The sequence below is a fragment of the Chenopodium quinoa genome, unplaced genomic scaffold (assembly GCF_001683475.1).
Source record: "Chenopodium quinoa cultivar QQ74 unplaced genomic scaffold, ASM168347v1, whole genome shotgun sequence".
In the NCBI taxonomy this organism is placed as follows: Eukaryota; Viridiplantae; Streptophyta; class Magnoliopsida; order Caryophyllales; family Amaranthaceae; genus Chenopodium; species Chenopodium quinoa.
This window is the reverse complement of record NW_018743555.1, coordinates 190,262-211,783: the sequence shown is the minus strand read 5'-3', so window position 1 is coordinate 211,783 and position 21,522 is coordinate 190,262. Positions and strand designations below refer to the sequence as shown.

The 21,522-nt window shown below is 43.4% G+C and overlaps 1 protein-coding gene across 1 annotated transcript in view; it reads right to left on the bottom strand.

The window, feature by feature from the left end:
• The window catches only part of LOC110681598 (diacylglycerol kinase 5-like), a gene marked incomplete at its 5' end in the record, with an annotated part of 59,766 nt that extends 38,547 nt beyond the window's left edge, over positions 1-21,219 (bottom strand). The window contains 9 exons of the mRNA XM_021857751.1: positions 17,076-17,153; positions 17,274-17,341; positions 17,646-17,728; positions 18,632-18,680; positions 19,538-19,661; positions 20,281-20,366; positions 20,635-20,763; positions 20,871-20,993; positions 21,103-21,219. Of these exons, the coding sequence (XP_021713443.1) occupies positions 17,076-17,153; positions 17,274-17,341; positions 17,646-17,728; positions 18,632-18,680; positions 19,538-19,661; positions 20,281-20,366; positions 20,635-20,763; positions 20,871-20,993; positions 21,103-21,219 (857 nt within the window). The remainder of the gene's footprint in view (positions 1-17,075; positions 17,154-17,273; positions 17,342-17,645; positions 17,729-18,631; positions 18,681-19,537; positions 19,662-20,280; positions 20,367-20,634; positions 20,764-20,870; positions 20,994-21,102) is intronic.
• Between the last annotated feature and the right edge of the window lie 303 nt (positions 21,220-21,522).

Here is a 21,522-nt window from a genome sequence, read left to right as displayed (position 1 = left end):
AACAAGGCGTGCCCCAAAGACAGTTACCCTCTGCCTAAAATTGATAACCTGGTCGACTCAACAGTCGGCCATGCTTTGATGAGCTTTATGGACGCCTACTCTGGTTTCCATCAAATTCCTTTATGGGAGAAAGATCAGGAGAAGACGGCCTTCGTCACTGATCAGGGGTTATACTGTTACACGGTCATGCCGTTTGGTCTTAAGAATGCCCCGACCACTTTCCAGCGAATGATAAACACTGTGTTCTTTGATCAGATTGGGAGAAATGTCGGGACATATATTGATGATATGATTGTCAAGTCTAAACTTCAGAAAGTTCATCTGTCGGACCTCCGAGAAACTTTCGCCACACTCAGGCGGCACCATGTCATGCTCAATCCCAGGAAATGTTTCTTTGGAGTTGAGTCTGGGAAATTTCTCGGATTCCTTATCAATCAGAGAGGAATAAAGGCGAACCCTGAGAAGGTGCAGGCGGTCATCGACATGCAGTCGCCTCGTACCATCCGAGAGGTTCAGAAGTTAACAGGTTGTTTGGCGGCCTTGGGAAGATTTCTAAGCCGATCAGGCGACAAATGCCTATACTTTTTCCAGGCAATTAAGAAAAAGGCAAGGTTTGAATGGGGGCCGGATGCTGAGAAGGGCTTCCAGAAATTGAAAGTTCACTTGCATTCCTTGCCGAGGCTGGTCAGCCCTTTGCCCAAAGAAGTACTCTACATGTACCTGGCCGTCTCTGATCATGCGTTAAGCGCTGTTCTCCTTGCTGAAAGAGACGGATGTCAGCTCCCGGTCTACTTTGTCAGTCACGTATTGAAAAATGCCGAGTTGAGGTATCCCTTAGTGGAGAAATTTGGTCTTGCACTCTTCATGGCTGTTAAAAAATTGAAGCCCTACTTTTTGGCACATGCAGTCGTCGTGTATACAGACCAACCTATCAAGCGGCCACTGACCATCATGGAGTCGTCAGGCCGAATGATCAAATGGGCCATAGAAATACAGAGCCTCGAAGTTACCTTCGAGCCTAGAAAAGCAGTGAAGGGGCAAGCCTTTGCTGACTTTATTGTTGAGATGACTCGTCCTCCTGACTCTCAAGTTCCAGACCAAGTCTGGAAGGTATATGTGGATGGAAGCTCTACTTCAAATGGTTGTGGAGCAGGCGTCATATGTCAGTCGCCAGAGGGCGACAGGTACGAGTATGCTCTACGCTTCAGTTTTCAGGCCTCAAACAATGAGGCAGAATATGAAGCTTTACTAGCCGGAATCCGCATGTGCAAGGCGGCAGGGGCAAGAAAAATAGACGCCTGTTCCGATTCACAATTGATAGTGAGTCAGTACAATGGCAAATACGAAGCAACCCATCCGGCCATGATCAAGTATTTACAGGCGGTCCGACAAGCAGTCGGGTCCCTTGAGGATTTCCATCTGACCCAAGTGCCGAGATCAGAAAACAACCAGGCGGATGCACTTTCAAAATTAGCATCATCCGCCTCCTGTGATACTCCTCGAACTGTTTTTTGGGAAGTAATGGAGAGGAGAAGCATTGAGGAAGAACCTATTGGAATCTTAGACAGAAGCTCAACCTGGATGGATCCAATCAGGGCATATATGAAAAATGGTACCCTGCCGGATGATCATCAACAGGCGGCAGCAATGAAAAAACGAGCAACCAGTTTTGAAATAATAAAGGGAGAACTTCACAAAAGGGGGTACCTTCAACCCTTCTTAAAGTGTGTTACTCCAGAAAAGGGGCGAGAGATACTGGACGATCTTTACTCTGGTTACTGTGCTTCCCATATAGGCGGTAGGACGCTTGCTCAACAGGCAAGGCGGCAGGGTTACTTTTGGCCTACTTTAGAAGCAGATGCGATGGAGATGGTGAAAAAATGTGACAAGTGCCAAAGGTTTGGCAAACTAATTCACCGTCCGGCTACTGACCTCACTACCATTCATAGCCCACTACCGTTTGCTAAGTGGGGCATGGATATTCTGGGTCCATATACGCCTGCTACAGGCGGAAGGAGGTACATACTTGTTGCAGTCGACTACTTCACTAAATGGGTAGAGGCGGAGGCTGTAAAGGGAATCAAGACGAAGGATGTAATTTCATTCATTTGGAAAAATGTCATCACTCGGTTCGGGGTTCCCATGTCTATGGTTTTTGATAATGGTCCCCAATTTGAGACGCCTGTTCTCAAAAGCTGGTTGGGTGACCAAGGAATTGCACACTACTTTGCATCTGTCGGCCGTCCACAAGCAAACGACCAGGTAGAAGCCTTTAATAAAATCATCTCAGACGGTCTCAAGAAAAAGATTGAACGAGCAGGCGGCCTATGGGTGGATGAATTGCCACATGTTTCTGGGCCATTAGGACGACTGAAAAAGGGGCGACTGGAGAAACTCCATTCCTCCTAACTTATGGTGCGGAAGCTGTTCTTCCAATAGAACACTACGAGCCGACTCTTCGAGTAATGCTATATGACGAAGAGGCAAACTGGGAAGCCATGCGCCTGACATTAGACTCACTTCCTGAAAGGAGGGGCAATGCTGTCTTGCGCCATGAAATTTACCGCCTGAGAATGACTAGATCATACAACAAAAAAGTACACAGGCGTCCACTCAAAGTGGGGGACTTTGTACTTAGAAAAATGGAAGCAGTTGGAAGGGCTAATGAGTCTGGCAAACTAAATCCCAACTGGGAAGGACCCTACCGAATATGTGAAGAAGTCAGGGACGGTACCTACCATCTGGAAACACCAGACGGCCAACCGTTGCCTCGAACTTGGAATGCAGATAATCTTAAGAAATATTTCTTTTGAATGATATAAATAGTCAAGGGCTACTTAATAAAAGTTTGCATACTTAATATTCAATTTTGTACTAAGAGGGGCACGCCTACTAACAAACAGTCGGCTACTCTCCATACTCAGTTTTCATTTTTACTTAAGAGGGGCATGCCTACTGACAAACAGTCGGCTACTCTCCATGTTTAATTTTTATTCTTACTTAAGAGGGGCAGGCCACCTATACATTTACAGTTGGCTACTCTCCATTGAGTATTTTACTCTATCTTCAGAGGAGCATGCCGCCTGTACCTTTACAGTCGGCTACTCTCCATTGAGTATTTTACTCTATATTCATAGGGGCATGCCGCCTGTACCTTTACAGTCGGCTACTCTCCATTGAATATTTTACTCTATCACCATAGGGGCATGCCGTCTGGATATATAGTCGGCTACTCTCCATAGAAGAGGGCCGACTGGTTCCAAAGCACACAGCCACCCCCCTTATACTTAGCTAAAAATGATCAGGGCCTGGCCGACCCTGTGCCTAAACAGGCGGCTACCCTCCTCTTACTTAGCACCTACGTTCACCAAGAACTAACCAATTCCACAAGCCGAATGATCAGTCCAGGCGCCAAGCTAACTGATCCAATCTTTAAACTAATTCGACCTGTCCCAACATCATAGCAGGCGTCCGGCGGCATCCTCCTGGATGAAATTCGTCGCAGAGAGCAGCTCCTTTTTGGGTGGAACATTGCTCTATAAACTAATTACACGGCACCTATACGACTGTCCCCAAGGGCAACCACGTAGCCGTTTTTGAGACAAGGATAACTCTATCACTAACCAAACCAGTGGTAGGAGTTGGCATCTGAGTCAGATGACCGCCTGTATTACTTGGGATAAATGCAGGGGGTACCTCTTGAGTTAATAGCCAACAAACATTGGCGAATCAAAAGGTTCAGCCGGCCTCCGCCGCCTGGTACCTTTACTACTCAAGCAGGAGTGACGGCGACTGAGTAACACCAAAGTTAACTCATAGTCACTCTCTCAAACTTAGTATGGAGCCTAAAAGGTATGAGTTGCCCGCTTGTTTTTTGCAAACAGGGGCTCTCAACCACTACTCCTGCTAGGATAACAACCTATGAGTTAAAAGCCAACAAACATTGGCGAATAAAGGGGAACAACCGGTACCCACCGCTTGATACCTCTACTACTCAGTTACTTGGCGACTAGGTAACAATCATGTTTACTTGGTCACTCCTTAAAAATTTAGTATGAAACTAAAAAGGTGTTCATACAGCACCTGTTCACACTAGATTAAATATGGCGGGAAACAGTCGGCCAAGACGGCCTAAAGTCTCTAGCCTAAAAGCATGACAAGTAGGAAACAACTTTCCTACTTGGTTAATTTTACAAATGACAAGACTGCCTGCCTAAAGGGGATCCAGTCTTTAAAATGGTTCGAATACCGATTGGATAAATGGCCGACTGATCGTCTAGCCTGGAAACAGACAACCAGTCGTCCAGGGGCATAGGCGGCGTGACTAACTATCCGTACCTGTCTGCAACTATCGGCCATGTAAAACAGTCGGTATAGTGTACAATTGGATATCAGAATATTCAATACTTAAACAAATTTGAAGAAAAACAAAAATCTTCATTAAAAAGAAGCCGGTCATTAAAGACCGGCAAAATATTCAGAGCCCCGGCCCCCTGGTCGGGGAAATACAAAAAAACGGCACGCAGGCCGTGGAAAGAAGACATAAAGCTTAAGAAGGGGGCAAATCTTCAATATTAGCAGCTGCCGCCTGGTCAGCACTCTTCTTGCTGGACTCGGCTTCAGCTGCATCCTTCTTTGATGCATTACCCCCAAGCGGCACAAGCGCCACTACCGGCTGCTCCTCCTCCTCCAACGCCTCTTCCTCAGCAGCCGCCAGGATCTCTTGATTATATCTATCAGAACACTGGCGGTACGTTCTTTCCCATGAGGCAAAGTCGGCATTGGGGAAGAGGTGGCCCCAAGTCATGCGCTGGATTTGAGCAGAGTCTTCCATCATCTCCCGGACCAGCTCTTTCTTTTCTTGCTCGGCCTTTTCTGAGAGCTCCTGAGTAAGACTCTTCTCCTGGGTCACCAGGCGTTCCTTTACGCTCGCCAAGGATTTCTCCAAGGTTTCGTATGAGGACATCTTTTGGCGAAGAGGTCTCAGCTCGGCCTTGAGGTTGTTGATGGTCGCCTCCAGCTCGCTATTCCTCTTCTGGGCCGCCTCTAACTGAGCCCGGATAGCGGCGGTAGCCTGCGCCTGATAATAAAGAATATCAATGGTCAGAACTTCATTTTGGGCAATTTGAAACATTGCCTTATCACAGTCAGAGGCGGCCATAGCTTTTGCAGCCTTTACCTCTTTGTTCTTCCGGTCAAGCGGCTTGCGAAGGCCGTTCACTCGGAGTAGGGCCTAAGTAAAAAGGGGAACAGGCGTCAGTTTCCAAACAAAAAAAGAAAACAGGCGTCCTGGAATTCAAATACTAAAAAATATGCTAAGTATACCTCAGCAAGGACCCCTGCAATCCCGTCTAGGTCAAGGGTGCCGACACCCCTGACCGCCTCCCTTTCAGCTGGAGGAACGACTTTGATCATAGACTTGGCCACTTCGACCAAGTCAGGCTCCTGAGGGTCGGCTGCATCAAGCATAAACAAACGGATTAGACCTAGTAAAGGAGGGAGCAAGTCTAAAATTTACAAGGACAATTTCATACTTCTAGGTGGCCCAGCTGGAGTTTTAGAAGAAGTGGCCGGCTGTTTCTCAGCCGCCGCATGTTTCCTGGCAGAACCAGGAGAGCTCGCAACAGTCGTCCTCCGGGCCTTGGGGTCCGGCTGTTGGGAAGAAGAAGCTCTTAGGGCGCCCGTCTAAAAAAGAAGAAAAGAGTCAGTATATGCATAAACACAACTCCAAAAAGAGGGTGAAAGGTTCGAAGCCCACCAAGGGTGCCCCCTTTTTGGGGGAGTCGGTTGAAGACTGTTGCATGATGGAGGCCCGCAACATGGCCGCCGCAGTCTTGGAGGCGGTAATTTTGCTCATGGCGTCCGCTGCAAAAACAAATAGCAAAGTTAATAAAAGTCATAACAAGAAATGCATGGAACAACAGAGTATTTGACAGGCCGGCTACCTCTTGAGCACCGACTGCTGAGGCCACAGGCGGCCAAAAAGTACTCGTCGTAGAGCCATTTGAAGCTCGGGACGCAGTGCAGGGGTACTTGCTCTCGTACCCCTGAAGTAGAGTTCACCTTCGACTCTACTTTGAAGAGTCCTTTATCTAGGATCTCTTTCTTAGCCTTGGGGGGAACAGGCGGCATGCTGCAGCCGCCTGCAAGAAGGGGCGGATTCCTGTTCCACATGTTGAAGCGCTTGTTCAGCTCTGTGTCTGAACTCTCAATGATAAGGAAGGTGCTCTGCCAGTCCTTCCATTTGTTTGCTTTACCTCTCGTCATGAGGTAGCCCCTGTGGCTTGTCAATTGATACCAGCCGGTACCGCCTGCCTTAGGGGTCCGGCTGAGGTAGTTCATGTGGGCGAAAGCCTCGAAGTTCGGCTCCACCCCGTGCAGTTCGCACCCGGCCACATAGCCGAGTACGTTGACCCAGGAGTTCGGGGCTAACTGCCATAACCCCAACTCATACCCATCCAAGATCCGCTGAACAGCCGGATATAGTGGGAAGCGCAGCCCAGCCTTGATGGCCGCCTCGTAGCAGCCAAAGCAAGCGCCATCATAACTGGTACCAGCCGGCCAGACGACTGTGTCTTCTGGATCCGGCACGAACACTAAAAAGCCGGGGCCCATTGTGTGGTTTGCGATAAAGCTCTCCACTTTCTCTTGCATGGCTGTGATCCGGCCCCGAGGTACCGTGCAGTAGTAGGGGGTATTTTGCTCTCGGTGAGAGGCGGATGGCTCCGCCCAATCGTCCCCTTTCTCAACTGCGTGAGAAAGCCTCGCCTCGCCTCTTGTAGGCGACTGTTTTTCTCTTCTATGTCCAAAGAAGCATGGACAGAAGAGCTAGACTCGGAATCGTCCTCTGACGAGTCCGAAGAGGACGACTTCTCCCCTCTCCCGGAGGGGCCCGCCTCCTCTCCTTTAAAAGGAGCAGGAGAGAATGTAGAATTGTCAACTGTAAAATGGGAAGGGGTCACTTTGACTCCTCTCTCAGAACTGCCGGCTTTCAAGCCGCTTTGTTTCACTTCCACATCTGGCGCCTGGTTAGATGTTTCACTAATCGGCACCCTGTGGGAGGAGCCGTCTGAGTTTGAGATCCTGGCAGTCTTTTTTGTTCTGGCCATCATGCTCTACATAGACACAGATACAGTAGGACTTTGTATAAAGGGCAAAGATGGGTCCAGAAAAGGGCAGGCGGCACTCCTAGTCCTAGATTCAGCCGTCCCCGGTGACCGGCTGATCACTAACCTAGATCGTGTCGTGTGCTTCCGTGGTGCCATTTCAAAAAAGAATAAAGTAAAGAGAAAATTAAGAGTAAGAGAACCGACGGTTACCTGAACGAGTGACGATTGATGAAGTTCTGAAAATCCTTTGCAGTCGGCTTGTCAGAGCAGGCGGTAGGCAGAAAGGGTCCAAAATGTCAGAGCAAGTTCAGGGGTCCGAATGTTCTCTCACAAAGTTTTCAAGTGTGAAAATGACCGAAGTCAACACTCCTTTATATAGGCGAAGTGAGAAGGCGAAGGGTCACTTCCAGAATTCAAAATTTTGGCGGGAGAATCTCTCGGCCTCTCGCCGAGTGACACCTGTAGCAGGCCGTCGCCTGTTACAGGGCGATACCTGTCACAGGTAACACGTGACCAGTCACGTGCCACCTGTGAGGGGCAAATGATTAGGGGATTTTGCTCCCACCAATCGGAATGCGCAACGTGGGCCAATCAGGTCCTGCCAAGTGTTCCCCAGTTGGACCTCTCAGGGCTTGCCACGTGGCACACGCTTATTCGTCCGCCTTGGACCTATTATGTCATGACACGTGGCATACTCCATGCCTAATGGAGAAGTCGGCCACCCAGGCCCAACTTCCGAGGGAAGCCCAATCAGCCCAAGGTTAACCTAAACCTAGATTGGCACGTTTCCCGAGGTTATAAATACCTCCCTTAATCCTCATTAAGGGGGAGGATGCGAACAACGCAAATTACACACATTAAACTCTCTCACCTAGAGAGACCCAATCACTTTAATTTCCGCATTAATTACTCCTTAATCAAGTACTAACTTGACCGTCGGAGGCGGATCTCCAATCATCCGGAGCATCCGTTTGTTTTGCAGGTACAGGCGTCCGGTTCCAGTCTCGAAATTGTAACTCTCCCGCAGGACATCAGAAAACCCCGAAACAAGTATTGTGAGGTCTCTTGTTTGAGTACTAGTCCGTTTTTGATGTCGGTCAAACGTCTGTCGTAATTGGGGATATAACGACGGCTATCAGGCAGCTAGGTCCTCTTAGTAAGAGAAGCTACATTACAAGACTGGGAATGTACCCTACTAATAATAGGGAACATGTCTTGTTGTTTACAAGGCCTCTCAAAGAGCGAGACTGTGAAAATGCATGGCCGTGCTCAGATGGATTTTAGAAATCATCTTCTTATTGACAGTCAAACTCGGATTTCAAGAAACACTTCTGGACGTAACAGGGATGACGAATAATCTTACCCTGTAGTTCATGAAGAGACATAGGAAAGGGGCTATGCACTGAATACTCACTTGTCTTCCGGACAAGTGGGAGATTGAAAGGAATGGTGTCCTTCGAACAAGAGTATTATTCTGATAGTGGGTTTAGAATTATTAGAAAGCTAATATATTCAGTAAGGTCAAGTGATCGGAATGCCTAGGTGGAGGCCGCTTCCGATCAGTAATATTAATGCATAATTAATATTACAGTTTAATCTTGACTGAACCCTTAGGGTCACACCCAAGCAATGAACGAACCGACCCGACGAATTAATTCGGAAGAAATTAATGAGTCGCCTGAGTATTTAATATTTAGACGTCGGAAATTCGAGCTTAGAGCGTTGAAACCGAGCGTCGGAGAATCTCAAATGTCGAGCCAAAATTTAGGATTTGGTGAGACGGGAAAATACTTCAAGTAACAAGCAAAATCCTAGCCACGCGAAAGGCTAGGAAAGCGCGCTAAATAGGAGTGTGCCACGTGGCACCACATATGGAAAAAGGCCATGTGTATGCACGCGTGGAAGCCACGTTGGCAGCTGCCACGTTTACAGCCACCAAATGGCAGCGCATGTGGCAAGGGCCGTGGACCCGGGTGATGGGTCATGGACACGGGCCAAAAGAAAGTGGCCCAACCGAACCCAACTTGGGGCTCAAGGTTGGGTGACTCATGGTTAGTTCACAATGCATGTGAAATGCCTTGGGGACCAAGTGAGAAAGTGGTCCTCACCTAACCATGTGACACTTGTTACTTGTTCCTTGGTTTATTTAACTAAGGTTTGAATTCATCAATCTTTCCACGTGGGGTCTTTTTATTAAAAAGTCCCACATTGAAAGATGAGAGGAATTCACAAGTTATCCTTCCTTATAAATAGCCAAAGCATGGCTTGAGAATTCTTTTCTTGAGTAGGAGTTCAATAGAGCATTGCATTTGCAAAAACTCTTAAACTCATATAATACTCGGGTTTTGGTCGGACCTTGCTAACCTCAAGGTAACGGACCTAAAAGTCGGTAGTTGTTTTTGCGGGTGTATCCTTGTCGGAGGCTCTCGTGTTTTCGGGGCTAAGCTTTCAAGTAAGAGCCCAATTTGTGGGGCGAAGCACACGACAAAGGTATATTTCCTATTTTGCCCTTTTGAGTTTATTTTATGCATTAGTGATATTATTTATTGCGAGCGTGGTACTTGGCTTGAGTTTTTTCCGCGGTGAGTGGGACTCACCAAACCCCAACAGGGATAGCTTGGGCCACGGCCTTGATTAATCTTCCTTCCCCAGTTTCGGTAAAAGTCTCTCTTTCCATCCATTCAACTTCTTCCATATCCTCTCTTTCAAGCAAGAAAAAATGGTTTTTTTTATCTTCCGATCATAGTAAGCAACCCCAAATACTTCTCATGTGTCTCAACTTCATGAACACCAAGAGTATCAATAATGGCATTTCTCCGTTCGCTAGTAACACATTTACTAAAAGCAACCTCTATCTTCCCCAAATTAACTTTCTGACCAGATGCTCCTGCATATGTACTGATAATTTCAGCAATTTACGAACATTCCTACAGAGTTGCTTTTGCAAACAGAATACTATCATCAACAAAGAAGAAATGTGAGATCCTCGAACCTGACAAACAAATTTTCACCCCACTAAGCTTTTTTCATATACAGCTTTTGATATCAGAGAAGAGAAAGCATATGCACATAATAGAAACAATTAGGGAGAAATAGGATCACCTTGTCGGAGACCCCTAGATGGAGAAACCGACCCATAAATATCACTATTCACCTTAAAAGAGAAAGATACACTCGAAATACAATCCATAACTCCGCGAATCCAACCATCACAAAATCCCATTTTGACGATCACCTTTTCTAAAAAGCACCATTCAACCTTGTCATAGGCCTTACTCATATCTAATTTGAGTGCTACTGTCCCGTTTCTTCCTTCAACCCTCCTTTTCATTGAATGAAAATTTTCAAACGCAATCAAGGAATTATCTGTAATTAACCGACCCGGAACAAAAGCACTCTAATTTATAGTAATAATCTCATCAAGGAACAACTTCAATTTATTTTCCATGGTTTTAGAGATTATTTTATAAATCACATTGCAGCAACTAATAGGCCTAAATTCTGTCATATTCTTTGGATCATTACACTTGGGAATAAGTACAATACAGGTTTTATTAATTTCAGAAAACCTAATCAAACCTTTCCACCAATTTTGCACAAGTCTAATAATATGAGGATCAATAATATGCCAGAAATTTTGAAAGAACAAAGCATGCATACCATCCGTACCTGGAGCTTTGTTAGGATGCATTTGGAACGAGGCGTTTTTCTTTTTTTATCTCCACAGCATTCAGTTCCTCCTCGAGAACAACATTCATCGAATCTGTCACCGCCGTACTTAGGCCAGCCGTAGGAGCTTCGAACTCAGACGGATTATCTATTGTTATTAGATTTATTATTTAATAAAAGGATTATGTAATGAATACCTCTGATTCTTAAAATTTCATTATACTCTGTTGCTTTGTTGAACCAGGCAGTGGTCAGCAAAGTGCTTCCTCGCAAAAGAAATCATCAGATTTCGAGAATCGGAGGTCAACAAGTTCATCCCTAATGTTCAATGGGAGTTGTCCAAAGGCTCAAGATTAGGAGTAGATTTAAGGGTGAGTTCAATTCACCCAGTGGCGTATTCAGGAATTCCAAAAGTGTGGGTTCGAAATCATAAATAAAAAAAAGGAAAAAAATCATAACAAAATAGGAACCAAAATATACATAGTATTATGTAAAAATTCAATCAATAAGTTCCAATCTATCTATCTATAACTATAACTAAAAAAAACCGATTACTGATAAGTGGTTTATTTGACCACTTATTGTGTCAATTTGGACCCGATTTTGCATTCATTTCTCCTCTTTCTAACCCGTTTTTGAATGAAAATATTTTGTCTCGGCTTTCCCCCTCTTGGTTTGTGTTTGTCCATGTTTTGCAGATCTATGGACTCAATTTGGCAAGCATTCAGTGCATGGTTTGTGTTCAAGGCAAGGAAAATTGAGAATGGAGAGGGCGCTCCAGCTGGAGCGGGCGTGCACACCTCAGGAGCGGGCGCTCCAAACCTTCTGCCAAGTTTCGGCCAAACTTAATGTCAAGTGCACCCTGTGAGGAGCGGGCGCTCCTGACCGTGGAGCGGGCGCTCCTGACCGTGGAGCGGGCGCTCCTCCTCAAACTTTGAAAATTGTATGTATTCTGAAGACAGCTGGAGCAGGCGCGCAACATTCTGGAGCGGGCACTCCTCAGATGGAGCAGGCGCTCCTTCGCTGGGAATCCGTTTTCTTTTGACGGATAACCCTATGTGTTTCGGGGAGTATAAATACTTCCCCTTTAGTTCATTTGTGGGAGAGACATAAATAGCCTAGTTTTTAGAGACTCCTCTTAGTTTGAAACATTCCTTTTAGTTAATTTAGTTTAATTTTCATCAATTCAATCATTGTAATAGTTGGTTTCAAATTTGTTTCTCAAGATTGGCACTTTGTATTCAACAATTTCAAGCCTCAATTAGTAACTTCCTTCTACTTTTCTCCATTCAATTTCTGATTTTATTTGTTGTTGCATGATATTTAAATCTTCTTAGTTCTTGATAATTTGTTATTGGATGATAGTTATTTCAATTGTTAATGAACCGCCGTCCCAAAAGGTAATGCCTCCATTTTTAGACGGCCAAACAAACCGCCATTAACTCTTTTTCGTAAATTGACTTCCCTCTACTGTTCGGACCCAACATCTTACTGAAGAAAGCCACCAGGCTCCCCTCCTGCATTAACACCGCGCCGAGGCCGAACCCAGACGCGTCTGATTCCACCACAAAGGTTTTCGTGAAATCAGGCATCACTAAAACTTGCGCCGTCGTCATCGCCTCCTTCAGTCTCCGGAACGCTTGCTTCGCCGCCGCCGACCACCCAAAGCTATCCCTCTTAAGCTGGTCGGTGAGGGGTTGCGCGATTTGGGCATAATGGAAGATAAACTTCCTGTAGTACCCGTAAGGCCTAAGAAGCCTCTTAATTCCCTAATGGACTTAGGTGTGGGCCACTTGACCATTGCTTGGACTTTATCATGATCCACAGCTACCCCCTCTTCTGAAATTATATGGCCCAAATAGGCAACCCTCTCTTTACCAAACTCACACTTTTTGATGTTGGCAAATAGGGAGTGGGCCTTAAGCACGGTCAGAACTTCCTTCACATGTTGAGTATGTTCTTCCAAGTTAGAGCTATACACAAGAATGTCGTCAAAAAATACTAAGACAAATTTGCGTAAAAATGACCGGAACACCTCATTCATCAACGATTGGAACGTTTCCGGTGCGTTGGTTAGTCCAAAGGGCATTACCAAGAACTCGTAATGTCCTTCATGGGTCCGAAAAGCCGTCTTGTGGACATCCTCCGGCCTCACTAAAATTTGATGATACCCTGACTTGAGATCAAGCTTGGTAAAGACCTTAGCTCCGTTCAACTCATCTAGGAGCTCGTCGATAACCGGTATTGGGTATTTATCGGCCATGGTTTCTTGGTTGAGGGCTCGATAATCGACGCAAAATCGCCACGACCCATCCTTTTTCTTCACTAGTAATACCGGACATGAAAAGGGACTTGTAGATGGCCGTATGATTCCCGCCGCTAGCATTTCTCCGATCAACTTCTCAATTTCGTCTTTTTGAAATTGTGGGTATCGGTACGGCCGTACACTCACGGGGTTTCTTCCCTCCTTGAGCACTATGGAATGCTCATGACCCCTTGCAGGAGGTAATCCCCTCGGCTAATCAAACACTTGCCCAAAATTTGCTTACCACTCCTCTCAAAAACAAGGGAACCAAGCCTACTGCCTCTTTCTTTTCTTCCTCCAACAGGTTCCACTCCACTAAGAGCCCTCTTTTTTGTTTCTTAAGAGTCTTGGTCATTGCTTTGAGCGTAATACCGGACTTAGACAAACTAGGGTCACCTCTAATTGTTATCTTTCGACCTCCCAAAGAAAAACACATCTCTTGTAATTTCTAATTAGTGAGTACGGCTCCGAGCTTTTCCAACCATTGGACTCCAAGAATTACATCGGAGTTCCCTAATTGGAGGGGTAAAAAGTCCTCCTCAATTTCCACACCTTCCTCCAATTTTACCTTAACACCCAAGCACTGCCCCTTCCCTCTAATGTTCTCACCGTTACCAAGGGAGACACCAAATGTCGCATCATCGGTAATCTTCAACCCAAGCTTCTCCACGGCTTGCATTGACACAAAATTATGTGTCGTGCCGGGGTCGATCATGATCACTACACACTGCCCATTGATTTCACCCTAAAGCCTCATGGTCTTTGGGTTGGACAGCCAAACAAGTGAGTTCATAGTGATTGCCACGCCTGCCACTTCCTCCTCCGACTCAACGTTCTCCAACACGGCTAGTTCCCCGTTCTCCTCCTCTTTGTCTTCTTCCACTAGAAGCACGCTCAACCCCTTGGCTCCACAAACATGAGTTGGGCCGGTCCATCGGCCATCACACCTAAAACATAGGCCCTTGGCCTTTTTCTCCTAGATTTCCCGCTCCGTTAGTCGCCGGACATTTCCACTGAACTGGGTGGTGCCGGGGTTGTTACGGTTCTGGTAAGGGGTGATGGGTTGTGTGACAGAGGCTGTTGAGCTTTGTGGGGTGGAATTTGTGAGTGAATTAACGCGGTTTGCATTGCTGGACTGATAAGGGTGGTTGGGTTGGGAATTGGGCTGGAAATTTGGTGGGGTGATAGTTTGGGCTGCCCAGTTCCTAAGAGAGTGGAAGCTGGGCTTTGGTTGATGTAGGAGTACGGGCCGGGTTTCACGTAGGCTCCGCTGGGTTTTCTTAACCCGTTAACCCGGTTCCTCTCCTCAACCCGGATTGCTAGGTCCATCGCATCTTCGAGGGTTAACGGATTCAACATCCGAATCTCCGCCCTTATCTCTTCCTTCAACCCGTTTACGAATTGCCCTTTCATGATACTCTCAGGCACGTCAGTTAGTGAAACGGCTTTCTCTATAAATGTTCTTCGGTACTCCACCACGGTGGTGGTGTGGGTGACGGCTAGCCACTTCTCGTGGAGAGAGCCAGCGTTCACCGGTCTGAATTGAGTCAAGACCCGCATCTTCATGTTTTCCCAGTGGGTCACCGGTCGCCGGCGATGCTCCCACTGGTACCACCTCAGGGCATCCCCCTCCATAGCCACGACCGCCGCTTGCAATTTCTCCACCTCGGTGAGCCGATAGAACAGGAAGTACTGCTCTCCCCGTAGAATCCAGCCATCCGGGTCCGCCCCGTTGAACAAGGGCATGTCAAGCTTGCGGAGTCTCCAGCCACTCCGGTTGTCGTGGTGGTTGTTCTCACCTCCAAACCCTGCTTCCCAATTTCCAAATCGGAGTCCATTAAGGCCCCCTGCTCCGATTGGTGGCTCATTGAGCCCGCGGTTCAAGATTGGCGGTTCGCTGAACCCGCGGTTCATATGCGGCGACCCGTTAAAGCCACCTCCAGGGTGAGGCTGCTCCACCTCCTCGTTCCCTCCTGGTGGTTGGGTAGGTTGCTTTCCCAAAGCCTTAATGGCATCACGGATCTCGTCCATGACCCTATCTTGGCGGCTGGTCGTTATATTCATTTGTTGTGTTATGTCCTGCCGGAAACGATCCATCCTTCCCTCTAACGACTGTCTTACCTTGTCTATTGACTCGTCTTGTTTCCTTAACAAATTGTGTTGTAGCGAATTTTCTCCTACCCCAAGCTTCTGAACAATTTCCTCTACTCTTTCCTCTAGCGCCGCCACTCGCTCCGGCGTCACCGTCAACGGTGTGGGCGGCATGTCTGCTCTGATACCAATTACAACGGACTAGCGTGAGAATGATAATGTACTGGGCGAAAGGTTGGATGTTTTGATTGTTAATGCTTAAAGCTTACAAAAGGTGCCCATGGCTTTAGGCCATGACTCTCCAAAATACACTTCAATTTTCTGGATGCCTTTCCACTACTTTACTACTGCTATATATATTACTACTACAATGCAATAACTTGGCAAACAAGGCCTTAATTACTAAAGTACTACTTTTGTCTTCTTCTCTTTTTAATCATAATGTAAACAAACTCCCAAAGCTGCCCTGTCTGTCCTTTTTCAACGGTTCTCTGCTTGTGCTTGTCTTGGCCACGGTATGTTATTATTGCTGTTCTGACCCTGTCGCTGCTTCTGCCTTCTCTGATAAGTGGGGGTGATGCGTGGTGGTGGAGAAGGTGTTGCAGTTGGCGACGTTCTATGAAAGAAGAAATAAGGGCATTGGAAGATAATGAAACTTGGACATTAGAGCATCTTCCTCCCGGCAAGAAAGCTCTAGGTTGTCAATGGGTGTATAAGACGAAATTTTTGTCTAATGGTGATATTGAACGTCTCAAGTCTCGTTTGGTTGTTTTTGGTAATCATCAAAGAGAAGGCATTGATTATGGTGAGACCTTTGCTCCGGTTGCAAAAATGACTACTGTTCGCGCTTTTCTATAGCAGTTTCAAAAAACTGGGAGATGTTCATATTGCTTTCTTACATGGTGATCTTGAAGAAGAGGTGTACATGAAATTACCTCCAGGTTTTGAGAGCTCGGATTCGAGTTTGGTGTGTCGTTTGAGAAAGTCTTTGTATGGGTTGAAACAAGCTCCGAGATGTTGGTTTGCCAAGCTCACTACAGCTTTGAAAGGGTACGGTTTTATTCAATCTTACTCTGATTATTTAATACAAACACACAAACTGTTTAATACTAATTACAACATTGCATTCCCAAATAGCTGCAGGCAACAAAAGCCAAATAGATAGTTTATGTCAAAGTCGTTTTATCTACTACATTCTTCAAAATCATTGCCTATGGTAGTTAAATCACCCTGTAAAAGGTTTATAGTCTAATCTGCATGCATACATATTTCTCAATCATCAAAGACAATATTAAAATAGCTAATAGAATATCTATTTTCCAATCAGACACGTGGCACTATAGACTCTATTGTTAGGAAAGACTGCATATATTTAAATCATAGAACATGGTATAGAAGGAAGCAGAAAACACACAACATAGATAAGGAAAAAGAAAAATGCAGGTAAAATAGCCAATGTCATTTTGAAAACCTTGGGACAAAAACATCAATCTACTAGTGTTAAACATGTTGGAATGTATTGGAGATTGGCGGTTAAACTGTATGCTCCCACTACTAAATCAAATGTTCACTAGCTTAACATCATGACTAGTACTAGCACTATCTCCTGTGCAGCTTGAAGTACTACTCACTTAAGGGCCTTCGACAAAGTAATTATCTTGCATTAATAATCATATAAATCAAAATAGACCAGCAATTCGGAACCAAAATAGAAGCCATCACATTAAGTTTAAAATTATGATTAATTACTAGTTTCTGGAATTTTGCATAGCTCCAGAGTTTAAAAGTCAGAAAATCCATTCCACGCAACGGGAAATACTACAGGTTCTACAGGTACAATGTAAAGCTGAGGGTTACCACTTACAAGCAGTGATTATATTGACTTATAATAGAGTTAATACCTAGGAGGAATATGGAGTTCTTCCCATTGATCACCGTGTTTCTTCATAATTTGTACCTTTGCCAGCTGTGCAATATTCCTATGAGAAAGAAAACAAAATTTCTGCTTACAAAAAACAAAACCTCTGATGTAAAAAGTTATTAATGACTAAAAAACATAACAGTAAATATTGAGAGAGCAGCCAGAGTATACTACTCACTTATCAGCAGGATGGAACAGGGAAGCAAAAAACCAGCCTTGTGTACACCCAAGTTTAGCATACGCACTCTGCAACGCCCATGGAAGGTCAACTCAATGCTGCTACAATCAACACTAAATAATCTTCCCACAACTATAAAAATCATCTATTGGATTTTTATCAACTCTATCATGTGTACTCTGAATGCAATAGAACAAAAACTCAAAGCTATATAGCTACCAAAAATGAAACATCCACCCCTACATAGCCACCGAATTAGAGCTGACAGCAGTTAAATCCCTCAAGGGAAAGTTGAATAAGGAGTCGTAACACAACAATTAATTACCCAATAATAAGTGCATGATGCAATGATAACAATTAAAGACTACAAACCTGATTGACTAATTGGTTTTTAAACTTTTCAGGATTCAACTTCCTCTCAGAATGGAAAGCATATGATACTTGGGCATCCATTCCTGTAAATTTGATGGAAAAGAAATGCATAATGTAAGGAAAATTGGATGAGTAAAATGGTTGGTAATCATATTCAACTGTTCATATCTATTGAAGAAGACAAAGTTCAAATTTTTAATCCCGAAAACACTAGTTGAACTTAGGATGAGAAAAAAGCCAAGACAAGTGATGAAAGAATATCAGTAAAACAACTGTTAAAAGCCAGTAATTCTCTAAATTGATCAAAAACAGGTTAAGCATAGAAGACCAACCTACAAGTTTCATCTATTGTAGTCATATAGGGCAGGGGAACAGCAAATATAACGAACAAAATGATAGTTTGGTCAAATCTTTTAGCCTACACGGCTACATAAGCTACATTAATGAAGAACGACATCATCCCATTTTAAAATTCTCATAGAATAGGAATACCCTTGCCCTAGGGAAGACCTGGATGGGAAAAAGGAGAATATACAGTGCAACATCATTCAGTAGAATACTAACAAGATCAAACATAATAAGTATGATAATGTAAAAGGCCAGCAAAGATTAAAAGAAGAGAGGATCACAAAACTCAGGCCTATGAGGCTATGACTTCACTTATCTTACACTCATTGAGATAAATTAAATCATACAAATAAAAAAAATAAAAAAAATCCAAAGCGTAGGTTTATTATCACCGCTTGTTCATGAGGGTAAATATATATTGTAAATTATAAAATGAAAAACATTGTATAATGAAACATAAATTTGAGTCCCAGAACATCCTTTGTCCCACCAAAAATGGGGGTTCTCTAAGTGAAATGCCAGTTGATATAGTCATAGAACCTAACACGCACATTGGAAAAGAAAGGATTTTTCCAAATGGGTTACTTTCTAATCAAATTCTGTTAAGAAAGAGAGAGAAACAAAAACCACCACCATACCCATGCTGAAGTAATTCCAAAATCCACCACGAAATGTAAGGTGGCCCTCCTAAAAAGCATCAAACAGAAGATCTCATGAGAATTTAGTTTCAGTAGAATCAAAATCGTGCATGAGAACAATGAAGAAGAAACTAGGGAGCATGAAATTTTCGAGGTTTCCCCATTTTCGAAATCCCATCATTTCTACAACAATGAGGCTTAGAATTGGCTTGAAATTGAGGTTTTCTTGGGTCTTAAACATTTCCATCTTTGAAACCCAAGCCATTTCAATGCTATACTAGAGTAGAAGTATCAAAGAATAACTACCAAGGAACATACCTTTCAATTATATTCTGAAGACATATGAAGTATGATTAACCAACAATTATATACTAGTTATTGTAATCTCTTAAACCATTCTTTGTATTTAGGTTGTTAGTCATTATATAAAATCAATGTTTATCATATACTAGGACAGTTATAAAATTAATATATCCTACTGTATCATTATTAAAGATGCATTGTAGGAAATTTGATATAAGTATTAAAGATACTTGAAGAGCAAACGGGTATCCCTTTGTGACCATACTTATTACAGTGAAGTTTGTAAATTTAAATGCACAACAACATGAGCAATAATAAGTTAATAACAAGACATCATTTAAGAGACTCCACAATGCAAGTTTACATTTCAGAACTTTCAATTACACATCACGGCATCACAGTGCATTCCTCCAACCTCTCTTATCCCAAAATTCTGAATGTCTATTTCTACATCAGCAAACTTTTCACTCATTTTCAACTCTTCCTAACTACAGGCAATGACTTGTTAATGCACATGCAGCATGAAATGTATAATCACAAGTTATGTGTTGTTATTAAGAGTAGATATGTAAAAATAACAAGGCAGGAGAGGAACAAAGGTACCAAGTTGGAAGAATTTTTTGAGGAAACACGATGAAATGCATGCAGTGAATGTGGCAACTCAAGAGGTGCAATTGGATCACAGTTTCCTTCAGTTGGGATCTTCATCCTCATGAGGATATGCCAGCTAGAAATGACAGCAAATTTTACAAAAGTATTAGATAATACTACACATAATTAATGAAAATGCAAAATTATGTACTTTGTGGTGGTCTCCAATAGTACCCATTAGTAGCGAATGGCAACCAGAATATGGCCTCATATATTAAAGTTAAATTATTTAGAGGGGTTAATGGAAAATGGATAGTTGGGATTCTTGGGGAAATGTCGATCAAAATAGAATAAGTTGTTTTATTTTTGTTTGGTTAAAAAAGAATAGGTTAGAATACAGCAAATATGACCTGAATGGAAGAAGTTAAACATATACAAAAAAGTGTTACTCGTCTACTTAAGATTTTGGCATAAATATATTACAAAAAGTTATAATATGCTAGTACAAAATTTGTTACAAATAGAAAGCAGTAAAAGTATATTAACATATTAAGATAGTAACCAACAAGTTTGTAGTAGGTGAAGGATGGAACATATAAGGTTATGCAATATGTTTGGGACACCACAAGATGGAATCTATTAAGAGTATTAAAGGATGGAACGAATAAATATTAAGTCTTTTCCCAATAGTTATACACCAATTAGAACATTAGGATAAAATGCACAACAAGAATAGAGTCAAAGAGAAACATTACTTGTCGATTTTCATTTCTTTTGCCTGCATGACTGGATACAAGAATGACTTTACAGATTGTTGGTCTGTTCCTGGGTTTTTCTTTCCCTACAAGTCGAAACAGTATATTAGAATATACCATCTAGGATTATCCATCGACGTGGACAATAAATAAAAGGGCCACATAGATGGTAAAGAACACTCCATACAAGATCTGCAGTTGATAATGTATAAATTGAACATGGATAAACATAAAGAGAGCAAAGAAAAGAGTATGCACTATGCAGTTTAAGTAGAAACAAGGTAAGCCTTTTTTAACATAGCACACAATTCCAATGGTATAAAAGGGCACAACATTAACAACGAAGTCTTATACCCAACCAAATGCAAAGGGGAGGTTGTTTCCTGTTCCAAGGGGCATAGTAGCAATAGGAGGAGGATGCGACAATTTCAAATCGCAAACAACTCCAAGAAGCCATCCTGCGGTACCATCACCACCAGCAACCTAATAATAAGAAAGCAAACATTTATGGACTGGAATGTTAAAGGGAAACAATCATCATAGATGTAATGAGCAACATACACAAATCAATTGTAATAGCATAGACTTACAACTAGTCTGAGTTTCTCCTGGATCTTAATAGCCAAATCATCTTCCTTCTGCTTTAGGTTTTCCAAATTAAGATAGAGATTACTTAGAAACTCATCAGGAGCTTGTTCCAACAGATCAACTACCTGCATTTACACAATCTACTCACTCATGCAGCTAAATTCAAAGCTGGCTGCTTGAACTTGGCATTTTTAAATTCAATTTCTGAGTAAATATTCCAGCTTCATCATTCACCTGATAATTTTTTAGAAGTGACCGATACGTTTCAAGAATACTCCCACCAAGTTGACCTCCACTTTTCGAGTTGACAAACACAATTACAGGACACTCAGGAATTTCATATGAGCAGTATTATTTAATCAGGAATCCAAAACTCCTTTAATTGTCTATTTGACTCGGATAATGAACCCTCCATGTTATGATTCAGACACAACTTCATAATTTTGCAGCCATAATCAAAATGACAAACATAAGCATGCAGACAGCAACAGATAATGATTTTACAGATCATAAGCCATTAATGTTCAAATAACTGAACACCCTACTCCATCTAATTTTACACATTAACATCCTCTAAAACATGCACTATTGATCCCACCCTATTCAGCAAAACTAGCAGCAGTTGATAGCTTCTAGATTTTGGGTAACTGGTAA